Below are 23,404 nucleotides of genomic sequence, written 5' to 3' on the forward strand. Positions count from 1 at the left end.
ATACCCAGACACACCACAGTACCAGGCGTTATCAATAGCAATTCACATTCCTTATTTTAAAAAAAACTAGCTCTCTAGCTCGTTACAAACACCCCCTTCCCCTTTCCCCTCTCTCCCTTAACTGCCCACCTTATCTAAAAAAAAGTTCAAGTGTTCAACCGAGACTAGTTTAGATTGTGCGGCCCAACCCCAGCCAATGGGAAAAGGGTACAGGAGCAGGACTTGCATCAGGAATAAAGGCTACTGTACCCCTTTGTTCAGGTGTGCTCTGACCAAGAAAAAGCACCCCTCTGCACAAAAGTAAAATTACTTTGCTAAGAATCCTTTGGGTGTTCAATTTTCTTAAGATTTTGAGCATTATTCCCAACAGAACCCACATGCCCATCGAGAGCAGAGGGCGTAAGTAAATGGCAGGACGCTAACACACAGAGCATGACGTGGCTCTGACAAAGAACCATGCACCTCAACACAGAAGAATCTCACAGCCAGAACACTGAACACCACAAGAAGCCAGACAGGGGCCAGGCGCGGTGGCTCACACCTGTCATCCCAGCACTTTGGGAGGCCAAAGTGGGCAGATCACTTGAGGTCAGGAGTTCGAGACCAGCCTGGCCAACATGGCAAAACTCCATCTCTACTTAAAATACAAAAATTAGCCGGGCATGGTGACAAGCACCTGTAATCCCAGCTACTCGGGAGGCTGAGGCAGGTGAATCACTGGAATCTGGGAGGCGGAGGTTGCAGTGAGCCAAGATCGTGCCACTGCACTCCAGCCTGAAAGACAGAGTGAGACTCTGTCTCAAAAGAAAAACAAGCCAGACAGCAGAGAACGTTTCCATTAACAGATGCGAAGTTCAAGTTACAAGATGAACGATTCTACACCAGGGTTTCTCAGCCTTGGCACGATTGATGTCTGGTGTGAGTTAACTCCTGGCAGCCGCCCTGTGTGTTTGGGGTGGGGGTGTTGTGCTGTGTCCCTGGCCAGGACCTACTAGATGCCAGTAGCAGCCCCCCTCCCCCAAGTTGTGACAACCCAAAATATCTCCAGACATGGTCAAATGTTCCCTGGGGGTATAACCAACCCACGCAAACCCCACTCTGTGGTGCTATAGAAGGCAGGATGGTGGTTTGGGTAGGGTGGGTGCTAATGACCAGAAAAGGTCATGAATGGGTTCCCGGGGGCCTGACCATGTCACGTGGGTGCACACATACTTAGAATCTACATACTGTATATGTGACATGCCATATCAGGGTAAGAATTTTTTTTTGGTAGAGATGGGTTCTTACTACATTGCCCAGGCTGGTCTCAAACTCCTAAGCTCAAGTGATCCTCCTGCCTTGGCCTCCCTAAGTGCTGAGATTACAACTGCGAGTCACCATGCCCAAGTGGGATAAGATTTTTAAATGCAGGAGGGAGCGGTGGCTCGCGCCTGTAATCCCAGCACTTTGGGAGGCCGAGGCGGGTGGATCACCTGAGGTCTGGAGTTCGAGACCAGCCGGGCAACATGGTGAAACCCCGTCTCTACTAAAAGTATAAAAATTAGTCAGGTGTGGTGGCAAGCGCCTGTAAGCCCAGTTACTTGGGAGGCTGAGGCAGGAGAGTCACTCAAGCCTGGGAAGCAGAGTCTCACTCTGTCACCCAGAATGGAGTGAAGTGGCGCAACCTTGGCTCACCGCAACCTCCGCCTCCCGGGATCAAGCGACTCTCCTGCCTCAGCCTTCCGAGTAGCTGGGATTACAGGCATGCCCAGCTAATTTTTTATATTTCTGGTAGAGACAGGGTTTCACCATGTTGTCCAGGCTGGTCTCATACTCCTGACCTCAAGTGATCCTCCCACCTCGGCCTCCCAAAGTGCTGGGATTACCAAGCCCAGTGCAAGAATTTTTTTTAATGCAAAACATACACAGTCAATGCCAAGAGCCCATGAGTCACGTGGATTCATTTCCCTGAGTGGGTCGTGGACACTGGTGATTCATGAACAGCCAAGGGAACACTGATGTACAGCCAGGGCTGGGCAGGGAGGCTCTGCTCTGTCCAGACACACAGGGCGGGGAGGCTGCTCTTTCCGGACACACTGGTGGGTTCAGGGTTCTTCCCAGGCTCCCGGGGCTGGTTCCCACCATCACACCCACTCTCTCACTCCTGGTCAAAACCAAACGTGCCAAGGCCTCATTCCTGCCCATCCTGTAAGGACCCTAAGCAGGGAGCTCAGATCAGCTGGGTCTTCCCTCCGCGCCTCAGGGCCTTTGCCTCTGCTGTCCCTCTGGCTGGATTTTCTCCTAGTCCAGCCAGCTCCTCTGCACCCTCCTGGGGAGCCCTCCCGAGTGGGCTGGTTTCCTCTCTCACACGGCCCGTGTCCTCAACATGAGCAGGCTTTTCGGTTTGTCTGCTCAGCATCTCTCAACCACACGACAACAACGACCACGTCTGCCTTGCTCAGGGCTCTGAGCTTGGGCCAGGATCGGAGCCTGCACCGAGCTGAATGGACACTACAGGGGTTACCCACCTACCCATCCTGTGAACCCACCCAGCAGCCACCAGGCTTCGCTCCACCCAGCCCCGCTCTGTCACTCATGAGTCCTACTTGGTGCAAGTGAGCCAAGCCAAGGAAACAAGCCCAGCACAGCTGTCCTCCCACCCCCAGGACACATTCTGGAAACGTAGGAGGGCACAGTGGCCTCCTCCCTCCAGCTTCCAGCCCCAGCTGAGCACACCCCTTCCGCTGATGTGCTGACCTCAGGCGCCGCGCACCCCTGCTTTCTGCCCCCAGGTTTCCTGACCTACAGGAGGACTCTGCCAGCAGGGGGGACTCAACACCTCTGGGACTCTGCGGATCAACCCCTCTGCCTCCTGTACCCCCGCAGCACTTGTGGGGCTCACCCCGCACACTCAGGTCAGCCCTGTGGTCCTGGAGCCCCAGTGCCCACAATGGGGACCTCCGTGACGCCCCTTTCCTGTTCCTAAAGGAGCACCAGCACCTCAGCCCCATCACAGGCTCTGCCTTCAGGGCACTGCAGGTGCCCCGAGGTAGGGGGTCTCCAAACCGCAGCTCTGCATATAGGGGCACAGCTGAGTCCAATATAAGGGAGAAGACAGTTAGTAGTGCCAGACAGGCTGGTGGGCAGGAGGATGCCTCCTTTTCTCCCTGTTACACTCCCCAGTTGGGTTTCTACTGGTGTTTTTTTTTTTTTTTTTTTTTTTTTTTGAGACGGAGTCTCGCTCTGTAGCCCAGGCTGGAGTACAGTTACATGATCTTGGCTCACTGCAACCTCCACATCCTGGGTTCAAGGGATTCTGATTCAGCCTCTCAAGTACCTGGGATTACAGGCCTGCGCCACCATGCCCGGCTAATTTTTGTATTTTTAGTAATGACGGGGTTTCACCTTGTTGGCCAGGCTGGTCTTGAACTCCTGACCTCAGGTGATCCACCCGCCTCGGCCTCTTAAAGTCCTGGGGTTACAGGCATGAGCCACCGTGCCCAGCCTCTACTGGTTTTATAACGGGAAGCAGAGCAGGCCTGCTGAGGGCGGGCAGTACCCAGGAAGTGGTGGCAGTGTGCAGTTGCTCGGTGATGGAAGGAGACGGGAAGACGACACAGTGGCCAAAAAGTGGACCCCACCCAGATGTCCATCAAAGGACACAGGGATAAAGCGCAGCTTATCCACACAATGGAATATTATTTGACCACAGATAGGGTAGCTACAACATGGATGAATCTCACCAACACGGCGGGGGAGGGAAGCCTGTCGTAAAAGGCCACAATGGGATTCCATTCCTAGGAGATGGCCACGGTAGGCAAATCCAGAAACACAGGAAGTACAAGAGCTGCGGGCAAGGGTGGAGAATGCAGAGTGACTGACGGCGATGGGTTTCTTCTAGGGGCGATGGGTTTCTTCTAGGGGCGATGGGTTTCTTCTAGGGGCGATGGGTTTCTTCTAGGGGCAACAGAAAGGTTCTCAACTGAGTGTGGTGATGGTGGCACGGCTCAGTGTACTAAAATCCATCGCATTGCACACTTCAGAAGGGTGAATGGCATGGTATGTGCATTCTATCTCAATAAAGATTTCTTTTAAAACCACAAAAACCAGCCAGGCACAGTGGCTCAAGCCTGTAATCCCAGCACTTTGGGAGGCTGAGGTGGGCAGATCAAAAGGTCAAGAGATTGAGACCAGCCTGGCCAACGTGGTGAAACCCCGTCTCTACTAAAAATACAAAAATTAGCTGGGCGTGGTATCAGGTGCCTGTAATCCCAGCTACTCAAGAGGCTGAGGCAGGAGAATCACTTTAACCCAGGAGGCAGAGGTTGCAGTCAGCCAAGATCACACTACTGCACTCCAGCCTGGGCGACAGAGCAAGAGTCTGTCACAAAAGAAAAAAAAAAAAAAAAAAAAAAACACTAGAAGTCCTGGCGTAGCCGCATTGGCTGGGAGTGGACACAACCCCTCTGCTCCTGAGGCCCCTCTCACTGACTAGACAGGCCTGGGGTGGGGGTGCCCCATTGCCAAATGTGTTTGGGCAGGGATGCTGTGTTTGAGTCACGTCAGAGTTCCTGATGACAGTATGTGACCGTCCCTTCCCTGCAGCCCTCTCCAGCCTCACCCCCTTTTCCCAGCACCTTCACCTACATTTATTCTCCTCCGCTTCAGATCCTGGCAGCCCCCACCTCTAGCCTGAGCCCCTACTCACACTCCTTCGATTCCTATCCTTCCCAGCTCTTCATCTCGGCATCCTGTGTCCCTGGAAACGCAGCCCAGGCCTCGTTGCTAGGAGAATCGGGTGAGGGCTGAAGGCAAAGGTGAGGGGCACCCCTTGCGAGCATCGGGGAGGCAGCCCCAGCGTGGGTCTGCTGCACCATATGGCGCTTGGGCACAGAGAGGGGTTGTTAAACTCAGTCCAGACAAACAGCTGACAGCAAAATCAGCTCTTTAGATCTTTCAAAATATTGGGTGTGCAGGAAGCAATGTGAGAAATGCATGGAAGTGGCTTGCTGAGGCCCTGAAGCAGCTGACTGATTACAAGGAAGAGAAATGGAAATGTTTCAGGATTTTTTTTTTTTTTTTTCCTAAAAAGCGTTCTGAAAGAAAAGGCAAGATGAAGAACAGAAGCAGAGCTCACTGAGGGTCAAGGGAAGAGACGAGCTCAATGGCTACAAAGCTGAGATCTGGTGGTAAACCCCGGACGCATCTCCCTGTGGACTTGATTTTACTTTGGAATGGTTTTGTTGCTGTTGGTGGTAGGCAGTGGATAGGTGGTTGTTTTTAGGAGATCGAGGCAAATGTTCCCTAAAATAAGCAATGTGGCCAGGCACGGTGGCTCACGCCTATAATCCTAGCACTCCGGGAGGCCGAGGTGGGCGGATCGCTTGAGGTCAGGAGTTCAAGACCAGCCTGGCCAACATAGTGAAACCCCCTCTGTACCAAAAATACCAAAAAAAATTAGCCGGGCATGGTGGCGCATGCCTGTAGTCCCAGCTACTCAGGAGGCTTGAACCCAGGAGGCGGAGTGCAGTGAGCTGAGATCCACTGCACTCCAGCCTGGGCAACAAGAATGAGACTCCAACTCAAAAAAAAAAAAAAAAAAAAAGAAATGGAAGATCAGTGTCTGCTTCCACCTGCTAGGAGGGCTGGGGGAACCCATGACAGCCCAGAAGCAGAGGACTGAGCCCAGGCCTGCCACCTTCCCCCCAGCACTGTGCCACAGAGCCCTCTGCAGGTCTCTCTCCAGCTGTGCCTGGGGCCCGCTCACATCGGTGGCCCACCTGTGCTGTCCCACCTGTGCTGTTCTCTCTACCTGGGGTGCGCTCCCAGTTACCTGGCTGCTGCCCATACATCCTTCAAGATCCCTTTCAAACCCCACCACCTTGAGCGGACACCTCTGACTCTGCCCGTCTGCCAGGATTCTACACATATAGCCCCGTCCTCCCTCCCATGACATTCTATTAAAAATTCTGTATTTCTGCCCCCTTCCCCTCTCTAATCAGCTTCCTGCACACCTTCCAGCTCCTCTACCCTGTACCCCTCAGGAGGCAGGATCTTTCCTGCCCAAGGCCCTGGGCAGAGTCCACCTGCGTCAAACTGTCCCGCCAGAGTTAGATGGGCAGCTTAGGCCTCCAGGCCTCAGGTCTGATTGCAGTCCTGTGGGGGTTCTGCAGAGGAAGGGACAGGTCCTGGGTCCCCACACTCTACACGAGACCCAATAAACATGGTGCTGCTTTTGGCCGTCAGTGGGGGCTGGATTCCCAAGTTCAAGGCAATTCCCACTTCCCTGAGCCCAGACACCAACCCACCCTCATGGTCTCGAATGACAGCCTGGGAACCACAGGTGGAAGGCACAGAGCCCACTGTATCCTAGGAGAAGTCCTCAAACGCCTCCCTGACAGAGAAACCAAGGTTTCCCAAGGGAGCAGAGAGTCACCCACAGCCTCTGCAAACGCCACAGGCTTCAACATAGATGCTTAAAATTACCTGAAACCCGAAGCAGATGGTGGGGAAGACACTGAACACAGAGGTCCAGGAGGCAGGGCTGTAAACAGACAAGAACAGGAATTTATTAAAGAAGGGTCACACCCAGAACAACCTGCGGCTGCGAGGGTGAATTTTAAAGGATGCTGGGAAAATGTAACAGAGCATGGCTGCAAGATGTATTTTTAATGACTGTGTCCATGACCAGGCTTTTGGAAATGGAAAAGGATGCTGGCTAAATGCTGCACTTTCTAAATACGTCTTTGCTGACATTTGGTAACATGACATTCTCCATGTGGGCAGAATTTGGGCAGGGAAACCGCAATAGGAACTCCCAACTTCCCTCTTGAAGGCTGCTGGCTCCCAGTGTGGTTTGGTAATCGGCGGGGGCACCCACAGCATCCACCCAGTGATCCCAAATAGCACAAGGATGGTTTGAGCTCTGTCCAAGCCACCTAAGAGGACAGAGGTCTGCATGGGGAGAACCTCCAGGTCCAGCCTCTTGGGATCCCCGCCTGGTTCCCAGCTTCCTTTGACAGGCTTTGCAGGTGTAATTATTGAAAGTAAGATGAGGTCATGCTGGATTAGGGTGAGCCTGAATCCAATGCCTGCTGCCTCATTGGAAGGGAAAACAGACACATGGAGAGAACACGGTGTGAGGATGAAGGCCAAGACCTAGTGATGCGTCTATCAGCCAAGGAACACAGATCACCGCGGCCCCCAGAAGCGGGAAGAGGCAGGAAAGATCTGCCCCTGGAGTCTTGGGAGGGAGCATGGCCTGACCACACTTTGATTCTGGACTTCCAGGCACCAGAAGTGAGAGCAATTTCTGTTATTTTAAGCCACCGAGTATGTGGTCACTTGTCGCAGCAGCCCTCGGACACTCACATATCCTAACTCATCACCTCCTGTTTTTACCAGGGCCTCCTCATCCCCCCGACCTGCCCATGCTAGAGTACCACCGGCTCAGTGTACAGATCTCAGCATTCACAGCCTTGAATGCCGTCTCTGGGCCAATGTCAGCCACGTTTCTCCTGCCAGCCCGGACCTCTCTCCCTGAACTTCAGACACACAGGCCTGTCCAGCTGCTTGACTTCCCTCTTAGGTGTCTCCAGGTCGGCTCCATCTTGACTGTTCCAGCCTGAGCTGCCCCCAGGGACCTGCCCTACTCAGTCCTCTCTAATCCGGGAAATGGCATCTCCGTCCTTCCCATTGTTCAAGCTGAGAGCTCCAAGTTACCTTGACTTTATTCTCTCCCTTACTCAACTTCCAACCCACCAGCAGCACCGGCCACAAAATTCACAGGGCCAGGTGCAAGAGGAACATGCAGACACCCTTGTTGGACAATGATTAAGGATTTTAAGATGGCGACAGCAGAAGGTTACACTGAGCATGGGGCCTGGGTGACTGTAGGGGGTCCCACACCCACGAGCCAGCCCTGCCACTGGGAAATCCGATCTCAAGCATATCCAGTCTGACTATTCCTCATTGCCTCCTCTGAAGCCACCAGGTCTGGGACCTGGGATCTAGGCAGAGGCCTTCCTTGGTCTCTGTTGCTGCCCCTGGCTCCCAAGGACCACAGAACAGCCAGGGTGAGCCTTTTAATTAATTTTTTTTTGAGACAGAGTCTTGCTCTGTTGCCCAGGCTGGAGTGCAGCGGTATAATCTCGGCTCACTGCAACCTCTGCCTCCCGGTTCAAGCAATTCTCCTGCCTCAGCCTCCTGAATTGCTGGGATTACAGGTGCACAACACCACACCTGGCTAAATTTTGTATTTTTAAGTAGAGACAGGGTTTCATGTTGGCAAGGTTGGTTTTGCACTCCTGACCTCAAGTGATCCACCTGCCTCAGCCTCCCAAAGTGCTGGGATTACAAGTATGAGCCATCACACCCTAACTAGAGTGATCCTTTTTAAAAACAGGTCCTGTCACATCCCTGCTGTACTCAAAACGCTGCCAAGTCTCCCAACTCATCCAGAGCAAAACCAAACTCCTCACTGTGGCTCTGAATCCCTATACGACATCCCCGCCCACGCTCTCTGCCCTTGTTCCGGCTGGCTTGGCCACGCCGGCCTCCTCACTGTTCCCCTGCACCGGTACATGCAGCTAGCTGGCTGCCAGGTTCTACACCTCCACGCTGTGGGGACAAGTCTGCAACAGCCTATGACCCCTAGGCCACCGCAGCCTTTGGCGGTTTTGCGTCCCTTGGCCTGTCCCGGTCATCACTAGCCACGGCCAGGTCGCTGCAGCAGAAGGAGAGTGGCCCTCCCTTGTGTTCACCACATCAGAAACGGAAAGAACTGGAAGGAAGGAGCCCAGGCTCTGCAGTGAGCCACGAGAGGCTCCTCCTCCAAGATTCCCCTCGCAGACTCCCCTGCCGTGCCTCCCCCTGCCAGAGGCTGCCAGAAGCTGTTCCCTCAGACTTACCTCAGTGAAGGACGGGACTCACGCACGAGGCCCTGGGGCCAGAGGTAGTACTGCACGGTGATGACCAGGGCCAGGTAACAGGCAGCCACAGTGCCTAGGATGCTAACACACAGTGACCGTGTGAGGGGCTGCACAGTGGGTGACATGTGCGGTTGATGCACGGGGACAGTAGCGGGATCTGAATCCCAGCTCCGCCCTTGACAATGAGGTGCTGGCCAAGCTCTCCACCTCTGCCTCACCGTTCTCATTTGTACAGGGGGCACGTGAGGCAGGGCTGCTCTGGGGTCAAGGGGTCAGATGTATAGAGTTTTTTGTTGTTGTTGTTTTTGTTTTTGAGACGGAGTCTCGCTCTGTCACCCAGGCTGGAGTGCAGTGGCGCAATCTTGGCTCACTGCAAACTCTGCCTCCCAGGTTCAAGCAATTCTCCTGCCTCAGCCTCCCGAGTAGCTGGGATTACAGGTGTCCGCCACCATGCCTGGCTAATTTTTGTACTTTTAGTAGAGATGGGGTTTCACCATGTTGGTCAGGCTGGTTTCGAACTGCTGACCTCGTGATCTGTGTAGAATTCTTAATGGCACCCGGCGCCCTTGGGGATTAGCAAAAGCTAATCAGCCACTCAGCCTGATGCCTAAGGCAGGACGCCAGCAGGCTCGCTCACACTTGAGAGGGGACAAGCCCCCCCTGGCTTGGTCTGAGTGGCACGAGAGCCTTGCAGGGCAGAGGCCTGGGGGAGGCTCGGGTTTGCTGCCTGCTGTTTCTATACAATGTCTATTGTTCATACACAACAGGGAAAAGACAGGCAGCAGAGGGAGATGAATACTGTTGCCAAGCTTTATTTCTTCAAAAGTATACAGACCCTTAGCCACAAAAAAACAATCTGTGTGTGTGCACACGTGTGGGTGCACGGGCACGGGGGCATGAGGGGGTGGGTGTGCATGTGTGGGTGTGGGTAGGTGTGTGTTGTGGGGAGGCATCTCTCTCTCTCTACAGCCATGTGCAAAAAATCCAACAATGAAATAAACTGAATAGCACTGACGTTGTTACAGGTCATTTTCTTCTTTAGGCTCATCTGTGTTTTGCATCATGCAGACATTTTACTTGTATAATTTTTTTGTTTGTTTTCCCCTTCTCCAAATGTGAAGGCCAATCCCCCAGCTTCTCTGACCCTAGATGGACAGAAACCCTGACACAAACACTCAGCAAGGTGGGGGCCCCCACCGGGCAGCATCCCCAGCCCTTACCTTGTGTATTTCTGGAAGGCGATCTCCCGCGGGGCAGACAGGGGCAGGATGACCAGCGCGGAGAGCAGGGGCAGGGTGAAGCGCTGCTCTGTGTACCACGGCTGCGGGGCGGGCGGGGTGCCAGACAGGAGGGAGTCACACACTGCCAGAGACACGGGGAGAGCTGAGCCACAGAGTACAAATGCCGTGGGTTCTCGGCTCCCACCTGGCCCTTCAACCCTGGCTGGGGTTGGACATCCGCGCTCAGTCAGCCCCAGGGGCCCAGGAATCAGATGACAAATGAGAGGGAGACACGTCACATGTCCCACGCAGGAACAAACCCTGACACATGAATTCATTCAACAAACATCGGCTGGGCTCCTTCCCCAAGCCCAGCACTGCCCTAAGGCCCAAGATGTGGCGATGACCAGACAAGCCATCTGCCCTCGTGCCCCTTACATTCTGGTGGAAGACTCTTTTGGTTTCGCTCAGGAACTCAACAGTATCTGGGGTCAAATGGGGGCCTGAAGTCGATTTTCGGCCACCGTGCAGGCAGCCACAGGCTGCTGTGCATCAGCATTGCAGGTCCTCATGGTTGCAGCAGAACACATGACCCCAAACACAGTGGCTCAGAACCACTTTATTACAAGTCATGGATTGTAGGTAGAGAGTTAGTCCAGGGCCGGGCTGGCCAATTCTCCTCCACATAGCATTGGCTGAGGTTGCTTGGGGGTCTCTGGCTGGCAGTGGGGCTGGTCTGGAGGGACCCTGATGGCTCCCCGCAACACCTAGTGCCTGGTGGGTACACCTGGGCCTTCCCTGTAGTCTGGGAGTCTCTCCACATGGGCCTTTTAGCAGGCACCTCCAACTTCTTCCATGGCAGCTGGGGGATTCCCAGAGACGGAGGCAGAAGCTGCCTGGCCTCTTAAAGGCCAGACCCAGAACAGGTGCAGTGTCCCATTTACCACACACTGCTGGACAAAGCCATCCAGGCACACCTAATTCAAAGGCAAGGGACACAAGCCCCACTGACCTCTCCAATGAAAGAACACCAAAGAATCTGGGGCCATTTTTACTCTGCCACAGTGGGATGAGTGATTTGGAACCCATCTAAGAGGCAAGACAGATGGGGGAGGGGAAAGCCCAGGAGAGTGGGAGGGTGGCTGGAGGTGGGAGCCACTGAGAACCACCTGGGTGGGTAAGGTGGCCCCTGCGACCACTGGAGGTGGGAGGCTTGTGGAGCTTGAGATGTCTTCATTCGTTCAGGGAGTCGTTGGCACTGAGGTGTCATAAATGCTTCTTTGATCTTCCTCAACAAGGGGAGCCGTATGAAAAAATGAATGCCTATGAGAATAGCTCATGTGTAGGAAATGATGCAGGGGAAGATTCCACAAGCAGGTGGTCACAGCAGCATCCACGTGGGAGGGCCAGAGATGCCAAGGGACTGCACATGCCCCAGGACTGCCCCGAGATCATGGGTGGGTTTTAGACCTCCAGGTGGCGTGGGATGGGGCAGGCCCTTTGTCTGCATCTGGACCTCCCATAGCCAGAATCCTCAGGGCCAACAGCAGAACTGTACCAGCTCCTTCCTAAACTCAGCGTTCCCAGGTGCTTGAGATCTTTGGCACCAAAGACATAGGCATTTGTACCTCGTGCCGTGACTCTCCCAAGCACTCCAACCTCTATCTAGCACTCCCTCTCAGAAGCTTGGCCTTCCCTACAGAGAGGCATCCCCAGATATCTAATCAGATATACACAAGAATGCTCTCTCCACCACAGTCAATCCACCCAGACCTGGGGTGGCCCATATCCTCATCCGTCCTCTGACTAGTCAAGGGGCTCTGTTCCCAGTGAGGCTCAGAATCCTTCTTAACACAGCAACACTACCAGTTCACTGGAGTTGAAACTGCAGACGAACTCTACTTGCCACTGTGGGGGGGCAGGACATTTTTGTGTCCACTTACCCATTAAGAGGTTCAGATACACCAATCTCACTTCTTTTTGGTATAAGATAGTGTTCACCAAGACACAGCAGCCTTCAATCTCAATACCCCCCAGTCAGGGGCCTTTTGCTTCATGGGTCAAGAGACACACAGAACACACACATGGCAAAATGGTAGACTAAATTTCACCCTATCAACAATCACATTCCAACTAAAAGTCTAAACATTCCAATCGCAAGTCTGAGACTGTCAAGTTGGATAAAAAAAGCAAGACCCGACCATATGCTGCCTACAAGAAATGCATTTTAAAATTCCAAGTCATCCTCAGGCTGGTGTTGCAAAAAGGACATATAAACACATTAAAAAAAAAAACAAAAAACCTAAGTCATAGTTAGATTCTAAGTAAAAGAATAAGAAGAGAACTTCTATACAAACACTAGTCTTAAGGATGCTAGAGTGGCTCTATTAATGGTAGAGAAGACAGATTTAATGCCAGAGATAAAGAATACTTCATAATAAAAGGATATACCTAGAGTTTCAAAGACCATGAAGCATGAAGCTTGACAGAATAGGCTAATCTGCAATCACAGCTGGCGATTTTAACATCCTTTAACATCCTTCTCTTAGGAATAGAATAACTAGACCTAAATATTAATATGGTTGCAATGACGATCTGAACACAGCTGTTGACTGCCTTGACCAATGGACATTGCCAGCACACTGTACCCAGCAACTGCAGAGTACACATTCTCTGAAGAGCACACAAAATTTCTCCAAGACAGACCATGCGCTGGACTACAGAGCAAGTCTCAGTGGATCTCAAACGACAGAAATGATACAGATTCCCTGACCATGATGCAAATTAAGGTCGAAACCATGAAGGAATCTAAAAAACTCCCCAATAATTGGCAATTAAACACCATAATTCTAAACATCTCACAAATCAAAGACACCACAGTGAAAATGAGCGAATATTTTAAATTTTCCATTCATGAGAAATGAGTCAAATGAAAATGAAAGTAGGACATACGAGAATTGGTAAGATGCAGCTAAAGCAGTGCTTAGAGGGAAAGTCTTAGTCAAGAACTAGAGGCCAAGGCTGCGTGACGGCTCAGAGCCACAGCCATCCCAAAGCTAAAGATGTTACTGGTTCTCTCGCAGAAGGAGCTGCTTGCTGTTGGCTCCATTCCCTCATCTGTGAAACGAGTTATCTCCACTGGATATCCTAATTGCAGCCACAACCTCTCTCATGCACTTGTGTGCCCATGACTCTCACCCCACTGGTGACTATCCATTCTGAGCCTCCCTTCCCCACCATGTTAGGAACAAGAGTGTGGTTTCAGCCTCTGCTGTCCCTCAGGGCCCAGGCCAGGGCCCCATGTCCTGCTCAACTGGAAACTCCAAGAGGTCATTAGAGGTCCAGCACCCTGGGCCACTCTGAGTCCCATGAAGGTACTTACGCTTCTCCAGCTGGTCCCCGATCACCCTGAGGAATGCCACGGAGATCATGAGCAGGTTGACGAGGAAGCAGGCCTCACACAGCTTCCCGATGGCGGGGCCACACAGCCCCCTGACCACACCCTGGTAGGTGGCCTGGCCACTGACAGCAGCAGCATAGCCCAGGATGACCAGCCCGCTGATCAGGAAGACCAAGGAGACCTGCGGAGCAGGAGCAGGATCTGGAACTGGGGTGTGCCCACAGCCCAACCACCCCCAGCCAGCCACCCCTTGGGCACACTCTCCACATGGCTTCTTGTCCACAGAGACCAGGGCTGCCGCCAGCATGGGGTTGGCAGTCTACCAGCTATGTCACTGCACACACCCCCACCCCACCCCACCTATCCTGAAATCAGAGCTGCAGCGTAGGCCGATTCTGGCAGCCTCACTGGCTATAGGCTGTGAACCTGGGAATCTGACACCATCCTGCCATGGGATAAATGAGACATCAGAAACCCAGTGTTTAAGTTACTCTCCTGAAATCGCCTGGGTTGTGGGTGGAGAAGAAATAGGCGTGGTGGCTTGGAACCCGAGGTAGAGCGGGCACAGCCGGGCTCAGGTTCTAACCACCGCTCACCTGCTGTGTGGCATGAGGCAGGATGGCAACCTCTGCTTTTCCATCTGTGAAATGGGGGTGGCACCGCCCCCCTTGAAGGGGTGCTATGACACGTCAGGACTGAACAAGACCTATGACATACTCGGCTCAGCACGTGAGTGCTCAAGAAATGGTGTTCCGGCTTGGCACAGTGGCTCATGCCTGTAATCCCAGCACTTTCGGAGACCGAGGTGGGCGGATCACCTGAGGTCAGGAGTTTGAGACCAGCCTGGCCAACATGGAGAAACCCTGTCCCTACTAAAAATACAAAAATTAGCCGAGCATGGTGGCAGATGCCTGTAGTCCCAGCTACTCATGAGGCTGAGGCAGCAGAATCTCTTGAACCTGGGAGGTGGAGGTTGCAGTAAGCCAAAATTGCGCCTCTGTACTCCAGCCTGGGGGATACAGAGAGACTGCCTCCAAAAAAAAAAAAAAAAAAAAAAAAAAAAGAGAAGGAAAGAAAGGAAAGAAAGAAAAGAAGGAAAGAAAGACAGACAGAAAGAAAGAAAAAAAGAAAAGAAAAAAAGAAAAGAAATAGTGTTCCCTCTATTTCAGCTTAAATTTTTTTTTTTTTTTTTTTTTTTGGGGGGAGGCACAGTCTAGCTCTGTCACCCAGACTGCAGTGCCATGGCACGACCTCGGCTCATTGCAACCTCCACCTTCCAGGTCCAAACAATTCTCCTGGCTCAACCTCCTGAGTATCTGGGACTACAGGCACACACCACCACACCCAGCTAATTGTTTTTTGTATTTTTAAATCTTTTTCCAAAATGTATGATAAAACATTTTCAGGCCAGGTGCTATGGCTCACGCCTGTAATCCCAGCACTTCAGGAGGCCAAGGCGGGAGGATCACCTGAGGTCGGGAGTCTGAGACCAGCCTGGCCAACATGGTGTAACTCCATCTCTACTAAAAACACAAAAATTAGCCAGGCATGGTTGCACATGCCTGTAATTCCAGCTACTTGGGAGGCTGAGGCAGGAGAATCACTTGAACCCAAGAGGCGGAAGTTGCAGTAAGCTGAGATCGTGCCACTGCATTCCAGCCTGGGCTCCAGAGCGAGACTCCCTCTCAAAAAAAAAAAAAAATTCAGATTTACAGGAAAGTTGCAAGAATGTTACAGTGAACACCCCTGTGGGCAGCCACCCGACTCCCCCATGACAGGTTGCTATACTTGCTTTGACTTCTCTACCCTTCCACCCATACCTCTGTGTAGCCATCCATCCATCTTAATGGATTAGCATTTTGAAGCAAGTTGCAGATCCCAGTGTATGTCCCCTGGAATACTCTAGCGTGCCTACCATGCATTAGAGCTTGATGTTTGTTCATTCACAGGCTTTTTATCTTGTGGGGTGAATATTTACATATAAAATGCTCAAAGTCTTAAGTGTATTGCTGGAAGATGTACAATGCGCGTGTGCCAGCCAAACCGCTACCCACAGGCAGAACATCGCCACACCCTGGACGGTCCCACGGGTCCCACTTCTGTCTCCTTCCCATCCCCAGAAGAAACCACTGGTCTAGTATTTTACACCTTTATGCAATTCCCGGCTCCTCCCACTCCACACCAAGCATTTGTGATTGATCCGTATTGTGTGCACAGGCAGCTTGCTTCTGTTTTTGCTAACAGGCCATTGTCCGACTAGATCACAATTAGCCGAGCATGGTGGTCGAGCATGCCACATCTAATCCCTAGAGCCTGTGAATGTCACTTATTGGAAACAGTTTTTGCAGATGTCCACAAGGAAAACGTTAATTAAGTGAAAAAGGGGTTTGCCTGTATCATTAAGGATCTTGAGGTGAGGTTACCTTGGATCTGGTGGGCCCTCAACCCAACGAGGTGTGTCCTTGTACAGACAGAAGGGAAGGAGGCAGAGACTGGAGTCCTGAGGCCATAAAGCCAAGGAGTATCTGGAGCCACCGGAAGCTCAAAGAGCCTTTGGAGGGAGTGAAGCCCTGCTGACACCTTCATGTCAGACTCCTGACCTCCAGAACTGTGAGAAAATACATTCCCAGTGTTTTAAGCCCTCTGTTTTGTGGTAATGTTATAGCAGCCCCAGGAAACAGACACGTGCAATTGTAAAATATTGAGGGATTTCTCCAATGCTCTCTCACCCAGGCTCTAAGCTCCATAAAGACTGGGCGGTATCCTTTTTTCTATTTTGCCCCAGAGAAGGGCCTGACAAATGCAGACACTCAGAAAACATCTGTGGTTGAAAGGCAGGGGGCCCGGTGCGGTGGCTCATGCCTGTAATCCCAGCACTTTGGGAGGCCAAGGCGGGTGGATTACCTGAGGTCAGGAGATCGAGACCAGCCTGGCCAACACAGTGAAACCCCATCTCTACTAAAAACACAAAAAACTAGCCGGGTGTGGTAGCACATGCCTGTAGTCCCAGCTACTTGGGAGGGAGACTGGGCAGGAGAATTGCTTGAGCCCGGGAGGCGGAGGTTGCAGTGAGCTGAGATCATGCCATTGTACTCCAGCCTGGGCAAGACAGTGAGACCCTCAACAAAAAAAAAAAAAAAGAGCAGGGGAAGGTGTGGGGGCAAGGAAGCCTCACCGGTGAGCCGTCCCTGGAGGACAGGGTCACCACAAGAGGGACTGAGCCTCCAGGCAGCAGAACTGCAAGAAGCCCCGGCCGCCATGCCATACCCAGCTCCTCCACAGCTCCCAAGAGGGGGTTTGCCCGTTTTCATCAAATGTCTCCCATCCAAGTACTAATCACGCCCGACCCTGCTTAGCTCCTGAGATCAGATGCGTTCAGGGTGGTATGGCCCTAGATTGTTTTCATCAAATGTCACTAAACTGCCAACCCTAACGAGTCAGGCTTCCAACCTCTTCCCACTGACTTCACATTTAAACGCTCCCCATGCAGAAGCCTCACCAGCTAAGTGGAGGATAGCAGCCTCCCCCAAATCTTCTGTCATTCACAGTGACATCACCCCAGCCCCACCTCCATCTCCCCGGCAGCCCTGGAGGCTAAAAGGAACAACTTCGGGTGGCGGGAGCTTGTCAAGAGTCAGCCTGGCTCCTCTGCTCTGCCATGAGTTTCCATTTATTCATGTCCGGGTTCCCTTCTCCTCAAGTCTGCTGAGTGAAGGGATCTGGAGCTCATCCTAAGCAAAACCAAAGAGCTGTTTCCCCAGAAGCAAGTCACAAATGTGGTCTCAGGCCCACCCAGCCCTGCAGGGCCAGCATCTGCATTTCAGCAAGATCTGCATGAAATGCCTGCACGGTGCTTGTGGAATAGGGTTCCCACCCTCTGGCTCATGGCCATTCCTGCTGCCCCGGGATTGGCCACGACCCTCCCCGCAAGCCCCACCTGCCCTCTGTGGCTTGAGATGGGGCTTCTCCCTCACTGCTGTAATGGCAGCCTTCCTGACACACTAGTCCAAACGCAGGCATGCCACCCCCTCACGTGCACCTCAGGAAGCTCTTACCATTTCCAGTGGGGCTCAGCGCAAAGGTCACCTCCTCTGAGAGGCTTCCGACCACGCCGTGTCATATCATCCCCCCATCCCCAGAGACACATGACCATCCCGGCATGATCCGCCATCTGAAGCTGATGACATGCATCTTGTCTGACTTCCCATTAGAACAAAGCTCCATGAGTACAGGGACTGCACTGCCTCGTCCATCCTAGGCCAGGCATGGGGCAGGAGCTCGGCCAACGCCAGGGGTGGCATGGGTTACACCCGACACTGCAGTTTCCAAACAGGCCCGAAGAGTCTCAGGGCACACAAACGGTTGGAACTCAGCCATTATCCACCAGCTGCCATAAAACTGTGAGATAAAGCCGGCCAAAGAGCTTACCACAAAATGCAGCAATTCATTCCATCAGCCAGGGCAAAAGCATCTTAGAAAATAAAGCTGTGCTCATCAGTGGCTCTCCCACAGCAAAGAAAAGAGCGCGCCGTCCACGCTTCCCCAAAAGGGAATCCCGGCTTTGCACCTGGCAGGCAGGAGAGCAGAACATCCCACACCAAGCAAGGCCAGCACGGCTCTGCGTGGGGAGTGTGGGGGTGTCACATCAGTTTTAGGCTCAGTCTGCACACAGCAGGCCAGCTTTGTTTTTGTGTGTTTGAGACAGAGTCTCACTCCGTCGCCCAGGCGGGAGTGCACAATCTCAGCTCACTGCAACCTCCGCCTCCCAGGTTCAAGCGATTCTCCTGACTCCGCCTCCTGAGTAACTTGGATTACAGGCGCCCGCCACCACGCCCCGCTAATTTTTGTATTTCCATTAGAGACAGGGTTTCACCATATTGGCCAGGCTGGTCTCGAACTCCTGACCTCAGGTGATCCATCCACCTTGGCCTCTCAAAGGGCTGCGATTATAGGCGCGAGCCACCGTGCCCGGCCCAGCTTTAGTTTTTGAGCTGAGACCAGCAGGCAAGAAAGAGCAGCTGCCCAGGCAGGGCGCCCAGAGAGGCTCCTTCCCAGGTGAAATGCCCACTTCACAGACGGAGTTGCGATGCCTGTAGCTCCATCCCGGGAGCTGTGTATCAGACGCCACCAGCGCCCACAGGGGATATTCTCATCCCAGGGCTACAGTGGGATTATCTTCTCCCCTCATTAGCTGAGCGGGATAGAAAATAAAACCCCGAAGCCATAGCTTATAGGACACGCAACTCCGCAGAAGCAATGCGGAGAACCCCACCCAGAAAAGCCAAAGCCAGCTCGTACCCGTCCCCAGGACTCACTTCCCGGGGACTTACCAGCTCCACCAGGAAGGCAGGGACCACTCCGCCTGCTTTGGAGAAGGCCCAGGGGAAGTTGAGCAGGCCAGCTCCCAGCGCGGACTTCATGAGGATGAAGACAGCGCCCATCGAGGATAGAGTGGCAGTGGCCGTGGCAGGGTGAGGCTTTTCTGGAAGGCCCCTGCTTCCTGGGGTCTGTCCCTCCATGGCTAGAGGCAGCAGACGGGTGGAGAGAAAGCATAGTCTTCACACTTTCTTCCCTCTCTAAGTTCTAGGTATCCTTATTTCTCTCCCCAACTCAGTGAGAGCTCCCTGAGCTGCTCTTGCCCGCTTCCTTGGCATCCGCTCCCCCTTTCCAAACAAAGGGTGCTGCATGCCTCTGCCCACGACTTCTAGTCCCCCTTCCTCTCCCATTCCCTACCCGCATTATTCTCACTCCTGCCCTCCCACTAGACCCCAAGGCACTCTCACCCCTTCCCCCTCCCTCTCTCTTCTCTCAAACCCCCAACCTTCCTCATCCCCATCAATCCTCTCTCCCCCCATTCCCATCCACCTCCTTTGCTTCCAGCCAAACTTCTGTACAAGCAGAGCCCCAGTCCCTGGTCCTTACCACCAAATCCAGCTTTTAAGGTGCCGGACAGTCTTTGGCTGTTGGGGATGGGACTCGGGCTTACTCCAGGTGGCTCAGTTGCATTTCTTGAGGCCGGAGGGGTGGGGGAAGCAAGATTCGAGCTTGGCCAGGGGTGGGTGAGTCATTAATTAAAGGAGCCCCGGCGAATATGTGTCAGGGTCAGGCCCCTCCACACCTAAGAGGACAGCAACAAGTGGTCAGGGCCATGGGTCCCAAGAATGTGCAGCTTTTGAGACTTCTGACCTGAGCAAGGAAGGCTTAAGACTCCCGCCTCTCCCCAGCCCCCTGCAGGCCCGGCCCCGGGGGTGGAGCTTTCTCAGCTGCCCTGGAGGGTGACAGGGAGCTCAGCTGGGAGCCACATGGGGCAGGGAGGCAGGCACCATGATCCCATGGCAGCTTCTGCAGCACCTCCATCCTCAGATGCCACTCCAAGGCCCCCAGCCCAAGGGAGGGGGCGTGAAAAGTGCCCTGAACCCAGCCTCCTCCTCTGCAGAACAGGCTCCACCGTCTGCAGGTGCTGCCTCCAAGGTGGTTTCCTTTACCTCATCCACCCAACTCCAGCAGGTGCGCCTCAGAGCTAACCCCATGCACACGAGTCACCTGCGGGGCTTGTTGAACGCTTGGGGGAGGCGGCGGCTGCTGGTCCCTAGGCCACGCTTGAGTAGTGACACATCTCTCCAAGCTGATACGTGGTCAGCTAAGGGGACAGAATATCGGAGACGGCCCCATTCCGGAAAATGCTGGCACATGCAGGTCAGATCTGGAATTTGACTGTTTATTCCTGGAACCCAGGCTCCCTCTCACCCACGTTCTCAAACTCCAGTTTGCATCAGAATCCGCTGGAGGGCTTGTTCAAACACAGACCACCAGGCACCAGCCCACGTTTCTGACTGAGTGTCTCCGGGGCGGGGTCTGGGCACCCGCCTTTCTAACGGGTTCCCAGGTGACTCCAATGCCGCTGGTTCGGCCTCTCGCTGAGAAGCACTGCTTTCAGTTAAATATCCTCAATGCCCAGAACCCCTCCCCACGCTGCATCTAATCAGTCCTTATCTGTCCGACACCAGATCAGCCCCAAAGGCTTTTTGATGTGATTTCTAACGGTCTCAACCCCGGACTCCTGTTACCTCCTGATGAGCAGGCAGGTCCCAAACTCTAGGGCTCACACAATGGCTGCTCCATAAATGCCCAACCAGCAGAGTCAGTGGCTGGCTTCTCAGCAGGGGAAAGTGAAAGGGAGCCGGGATTGCAGTCCCGGAGCTCGAGGCTGGACAAGGACCCGGACGGCATTCACGCCACCACTGCATAAATGTGCTGCTGAGAACCCGGCCTGGATAAGTTCACGCGGATTCCCGAGCGGGTGTCCCCACTGTTCCCCCCAACTCCCACCCCACACCAAGCAGGAACTGGGCTCAGGCAGGTGGAGTACGTGGCTCAGAGCATCACAGCTGGCAAGCAACAAGGCTGGGATTCACCCTGAGTCAGGCTCCTTTCAGATGCTGTAATGTCATACGGCCTCCTGCCCCACAAGGACTCTGACAGTGCCTGAATGAGTGAGTGTGTGAGAGAATGAATGAACGCATACACAGATGCCAGAAAAGAGAGGAGAGGGAACGTCGTTTGATTGTTCCCCTGTATTAGGCTCCTGAGGCTGCTAACACAGACTCAGGGGCTTAGAACAACAGAAAGTTATTCTGTCACGGTCTTGGAGGTCAGAAGTCGGTCAAGGTATAAACGGGGACATGCTCCCTCTGGAGGCCATGGAGGGGTGGATCCTTCCTGCCTCTTCCAGCTCCTGGGGGCCCAGGCACTCTCTGGCTTCTGACTGCATTGCTATCGTCTCTGCCAGCATCATCTTCCCAAGCTTTCTCCTCTGTGTCTTCTCTTTTCAGGAAGGCCCACCCAGACAATCCAAGATGATCCCATCTCAAGATCGTTAATTATATCTGCAAAGACCTTTTTTCCAAATAAGGTAACAGTCACAGGCTCCAGGGCATGGCATAAATATGTCTACTGGGGGCCACCATTCAGCCCACTACACCCCTCACATCTGAGATCTGTTTTGAGTTCTCCTCATTCATTCAACAAATACTAAGTGCCTACTGTATGCAGGCACTGGAGCTCAAAGGTGAAAGAGAAAGCTCCTCCAGAGAAGGGGACGGTCCCGTGGGGAGCTCAAGAAGAGACAAGCCACCCGAGCCCAATGGGAGGACTGGACTACGAGACCCAAGAATGGAGGTGAATCTGTAGGGGGTTCCTGGAGAAGGTGTGGGGGCTGAGGGGATATCTGTGCACCGTTGGTGAAGGGCTGGGAGGATGTTCTGGGAAGTGGAGACTCCCAGTGGCAGGTGCATGAGCCAGTGTTCCCGGGAAGGGCCCCAGGGGACTGGGGTTCCCTAGGATAGAGACCTAGGTCAGCGCCGAGCTGGGAAAAGGCTTAAACTCTTGTGTTGCACTCGCTGGAGGGTCACTAAACCATGTGGAGATGGCACTGGACACAGCAGGGAAGGAGGGTGCTGCGGGTGACACCACAGGCAGGACGCGTGCAGTACCCAGGCTGGGAGAGGGCTGGGACCACACGCAGTATTCACACAGCTCTCCCAGGCCTGCCAAAGAGGCCAAGTCATTCCCGCTTCCCCCCAAATCCAGCCTCCTGAGAAAGGAGATAAAGGGCCCTTCATCAGCGGCTGGGGGCTTTGTAGTCCTTAATCTCCACTCGGGGGCTGGGGGGACACTTCCCTGTCCCTGCCGGTGGGTCCCTCATTAGCGGCCCATTAACGTGCATGACTTAGAAATTGGCCATTGGGCTGTGAAATTCCAGGCAATGGGGAAAACCTCTTAATTCGGAGGGGCTTTGATATCCACTCTCTGCCGGCATCACAGGGCTGCGTGACCTTTCCCGAGCTGTGGAGGGGCACCCTGCTGGGCTGCATCTGCAGCCGGTGGGCGGGCGGGCAGGCGGGTGGGCGGCCACCCTCTGCTTAGTCGGCCCAGCCCACTCAGACCTGACACTGGCTCCAGTGCAGCAGGAGCACGAGGAGGCCACATAGACGTGCCCGTGTGGATGCTGTCAGCCGTGGCCCACACTGCACACTACACCCTGCACAGGAGCGCCCAGCCCGGGATGGCCTCTCTCCCCTGTGCTGCGGGGACCCACCTCACCAGGGGAGCTCCTGAGGACCCCTCCCTTCTTTCCCCAGAGTCCGTGTCAGGTGACAGGCTTAGGAACTTTCACAACAAAGTGGCCTCTGATCATTTCCCAGACCTTTCTGCTCATGTCCGTTAGAAAATTCTGGAGAGGTCCAGTGGCTCACACAGAGGCGGGCAGATCACCTGAGATCAGGAGTTCCGAGGCCAGCCTGGCCAACATGGCAAAACTCCTGTCTCTACTAAAACTACAAATATTAGCTGGGCGTGGTGGCGGGCATCTGTAATCCCAGCTACTCAGAAGGCTGAAGCAGGAGAATCACCTGAACCCAGGAGGTGGAGGTTGCAGTGAGCCGAGATCGTGCCATTGCACTCTAGCCTGGGCGACAAGAGCGAAACTCCATCTCAAAAACAACAACAACAACAACAACAACAACAACAAATCCCAGAAAATTCCAGAGAACAGATGAGGGCAGGCCTCAGGAGCTAGCCGGCTGCAGCACACAGTATCGTCACCCTGGCTCTGGGGTCTCAGGCCTGAGCCTCACTCGAGTCACCTGCAAAATGGGAGGACACTAGGCGCCTGCTCTCTGGGGCTGTCAGAAGGGGCCCGCGGAAGGTGTGCACAGCACAGGAGTGGCACGTGGCAGCTGCTGAGGTTGGAACAGAAGTGTGTGCCATATTCCATTATCCAAATTTCCGTTTTCACCTGGGTCCAATTCGGAACTTCTAGAACAGTATCCTGAACCTTAGCTACACAAGAACCGCCTTGGGACTTTTTACACTAC

The 23,404-nt window shown here is 53.6% G+C and overlaps 1 protein-coding gene across 1 annotated transcript in view; it reads right to left on the bottom strand.

The window, feature by feature from the left end:
• Positions 1–19,696, bottom strand: part of SLC38A8 (solute carrier family 38 member 8) — a 33,090-nt gene extending 13,394 nt beyond the window's left edge. Inside the window, exons 1-6 of the mRNA XM_054452634.2 lie at positions 19,452–19,696; positions 18,860–19,050; positions 13,512–13,710; positions 10,130–10,271; positions 8,889–8,990; positions 6,466–6,523 (exon numbers count right to left, since the gene is read on the bottom strand). Of these exons, the coding sequence (XP_054308609.1) occupies positions 6,466–6,523; positions 8,889–8,990; positions 10,130–10,271; positions 13,512–13,710; positions 18,860–19,048 (690 nt within the window). The 5' untranslated portion in view covers positions 19,049–19,050; positions 19,452–19,696. The remainder of the gene's footprint in view (positions 1–6,465; positions 6,524–8,888; positions 8,991–10,129; positions 10,272–13,511; positions 13,711–18,859; positions 19,051–19,451) is intronic.
• Between the last annotated feature and the right edge of the window lie 3,708 nt (positions 19,697–23,404).

This window comes from Pongo pygmaeus, chromosome 18, assembly GCF_028885625.2.
Source record: "Pongo pygmaeus isolate AG05252 chromosome 18, NHGRI_mPonPyg2-v2.0_pri, whole genome shotgun sequence".
In the NCBI taxonomy this organism is placed as follows: Eukaryota; Metazoa; Chordata; class Mammalia; order Primates; family Hominidae; genus Pongo; species Pongo pygmaeus.